The sequence below is a fragment of the Podospora anserina genome, chromosome 5, assembly GCF_000226545.1.
Source record: "Podospora anserina S mat+ genomic DNA chromosome 5, supercontig 9".
Taxonomy (NCBI): domain Eukaryota; kingdom Fungi; phylum Ascomycota; class Sordariomycetes; order Sordariales; family Podosporaceae; genus Podospora; species Podospora anserina.
The window spans coordinates 197,063-199,774 of record NW_001914843.1 but is presented as its reverse complement, the minus strand read 5'-3'; the positions used below and the strand labels follow the sequence as shown (position 1 = coordinate 199,774).

At 53.3% G+C, this 2,712-nt stretch overlaps 2 protein-coding genes across 2 annotated transcripts; one reads left to right on the top strand and one right to left on the bottom strand.

Moving 5' to 3' along the window:
- Positions 1–90: 90 nt before the first annotated feature.
- PODANS_5_8050 (uncharacterized protein) lies at positions 91–1,180 on the top strand (the record flags this gene model as incomplete). Its single annotated transcript, XM_001904581.1, has 2 exons — positions 91–841; positions 912–1,180. Coding segments are annotated over 2 exons (1,020 nt in total), but the record flags the coding sequence as incomplete, so codon positions are not given.
- Positions 1,181–2,151: 971 nt separating this feature from the next.
- PODANS_5_8040 (uncharacterized protein) lies at positions 2,152–2,712 on the bottom strand (the record flags this gene model as incomplete). The annotated part of the gene is made up of 1 exon (XM_001904580.1): positions 2,152–2,712. One exon carries the CDS (start codon positions 2,710–2,712, stop codon positions 2,152–2,154), a length of 561 nt encoding a protein of 186 aa, XP_001904615.1.

The window sequence follows — 2,712 nt, the reverse complement described above, 5'->3', positions numbered from 1 at the left end:
AGATACGGCTGACGAGGCATGGTCAACCTAGCGTCGACATTTCTGGAACCAGGGCCAGGTAGAAGAGCCGAGAAGCTGTTTGTGCAGTGATGGAAGACTACAAGACAGGCTGGAGACCGATCACCCAGATACGCTGTCGAGCATGGCCAACCTAGCGTCGACATTTGGAACCAGGGCCCGTGGGAGGAGGCCGAGAAGCTGTTTGTGCAGGTGATGGAGACGAGCAAGACCAAGCTTGGGGCCGATCACCCTTATACGCTGACGAGCATGGCCCAACCTAGCGTCGACATTTTGGAACCAGGGCCGGTGGGAGGAGGCCGAGAAGCTGTTTGTGCAGGTGATGGAGACGAGCAAGACCAAGCTTGGAGCCGATCACCCAGATACGCTGACGAGCATGGCCAACCTAGCGTCGACATTTTGGAACCAGGGCCGGTGGGAGGAGGCCGAGAAGCTGTTTGTGCAGGTGATGGAGACTCGCAAGACCAAGCTTGGGGCCGATCACCCAGATACGCTGACGAGCATGGCCAACCTAGCGTCGACATTTTGGAACCAGGGCCGGTGGGAGGAGGCCGAGAAGCTGTTTGTGCAGGTGATGGAGACTCGCAAGACCAAGCTTGGGGCCGATCACCCAGATACGCTGACGAGCATGGCCAACCTAGCGTCGACATTTTGGAACCAGGGCCAGTGGGAGGAGGCCGAGAAGCTGGAGGTGCAGGTGATGGAGACGAGCAAGACCAAGCTTGGGGCCGATCACCCTTATACGCTGACGAGCATGGCCAACCTAGCGTCGACATTTTGGAACCAGGGCCGGTGGGAGGAGGCCGAGAAGCTGTTTGTGCAGGTGATGGAGACGAGCAAGACCAAGCTTGGGGCCGATCACCCTTCTACGCTGACGAGCATGGCCAACCTAGCGTCGACATTTTGGAACCAGGGCCGGTGGGAGGAGGCCGAGAAGCTGGAGGTGCAGGTGATGGAGACTCGCAAGACCAAGCTTGGGGCCGATCACCCAGATACGCTGTCGAGCATAGCCAACCTCGCTTTTACTTGGAAAAGCCAAGGTCGACACTCGACCGCCTTAGCACTAATGAAGGACTGTGCCCAGGCTCGGCAGCGACGACTTGGTGCAGAACATCCAGACACCCTGTCGTCTTTGGCCACCGTCACCAAGTGGGGTAGCTAGAACATGTTTCTTAGTTTCGTTTTTATGGTCTACTGTATCTGGATAATGTACTTTGACTTTTGCTTTTGTGATACGAGTGTACAATTATGCAGCTACCGAGTCGTTATTATATGCGCATTTCAGTGGCTACATTCTTTGTCATTTACGCAACTGGTAAATACCGAACGAGGCAGTGCTTTTGTCATCGACCGTCCCAGTTGCCCAATTTTGAAGCTGGGGTGTAGCTGTGCAAAGTGAGCCCAGATACATTGTTGGCAGCCGCAGCCAAGGATGAAGCCGGCCCGTGAGGAGACAGTTTCAACATTGAAATTATGGACACAAATTTCGGTCCCTTCCTATTATTATCAGACGGATTGTGCTACAATCCGTTGAAAAGTGTACCAAAAGTTCCGCTCCACTTTGGAAGCAGGGGGTACCTGTCACGGGCAGGACAGGTTGACGGATTAATGACAGTAATATTCAGCTAAGCTACAGTCTGGGCTCTATTCCGTCGGGTACGGGCAGGCTCTATTGTGAAGACATAGCTCAAAGAGCTACAAACAGGTCTCGCGGCAGCGTGATGCGAAGTCATTCAAGTCGCATTGGCCCGTGCTCTGGACAAGCCAAGCTCCAATGGATCAACGACGGTCACGGTGCAACCGCCGTGACACAAGTGAAGGTATAAAGGTTATACTTGTCACGGGAGAGGTAGGTAGTCGAGGCAAGCTATGATAAGTCTGACCAATTTGATTAAATAGTAAGCTGAAGGGGCAAAAACGGAAAGCAAACAAAGCCTGGCTGCAAGCATGGCTTTAGACATGGGCAAGCTTGGACCTGTGAAAGCACCCACGTGACTCTCACGTGGCCTGTGCTGTAGACCCACATGTCCTCAGCCAGGGCCGTGACATCACCCCCCTTCAAAAATCCCGAATTCGTCCTCGAATTCGCTCTAAATACCGCTCAAACGCTCTCATATCCCACAAAGATCACTCTCAAAACTCCATCCACACAATCTGATTTAAGATCTCCACCTGGCCAGCGGTTTGGGAATGACCAGCCGTGGAAAGGCGCCAGGTGACTCCCATGATCTTGCTCAGTTCGTCGGTAAAGTCGGACACAAATTGGGGTCCTCTGTCCGATACAACGGTGTCGGGAAACTGGAAAATACGGAAAGGACCGTTGTAGTACATCTTGGCGGCATCGCGGGCCGTGGCATTGACGAAGCATGGTGTTGCCCAAGTCGCTTTGCTCAACCGATCAACGATGACCATCAGGTTGTCGTATCGATTCTTGTCCTTCGGCATTGACTTGAAGTCTACTGCCAAATCCTTCCATCCTCGTTCAGGCACCGGGAGCGGGTGTAGGAAACCTGGCGTTTTGTCCCTTGGAACCTTTGAGGCTCGGCACGTCAGGCAATTGGAGACATATTTGTCAGAATCTATGGATATACCTGGCCACCAGTAATGAGTTTTAATCAAAGACCTCGTCTTATTTCTCCCTGGGTGGGCAGTCGTCTTTCTGGCGTGCACTTCGTCGAGCACTCTAGCGCGCAT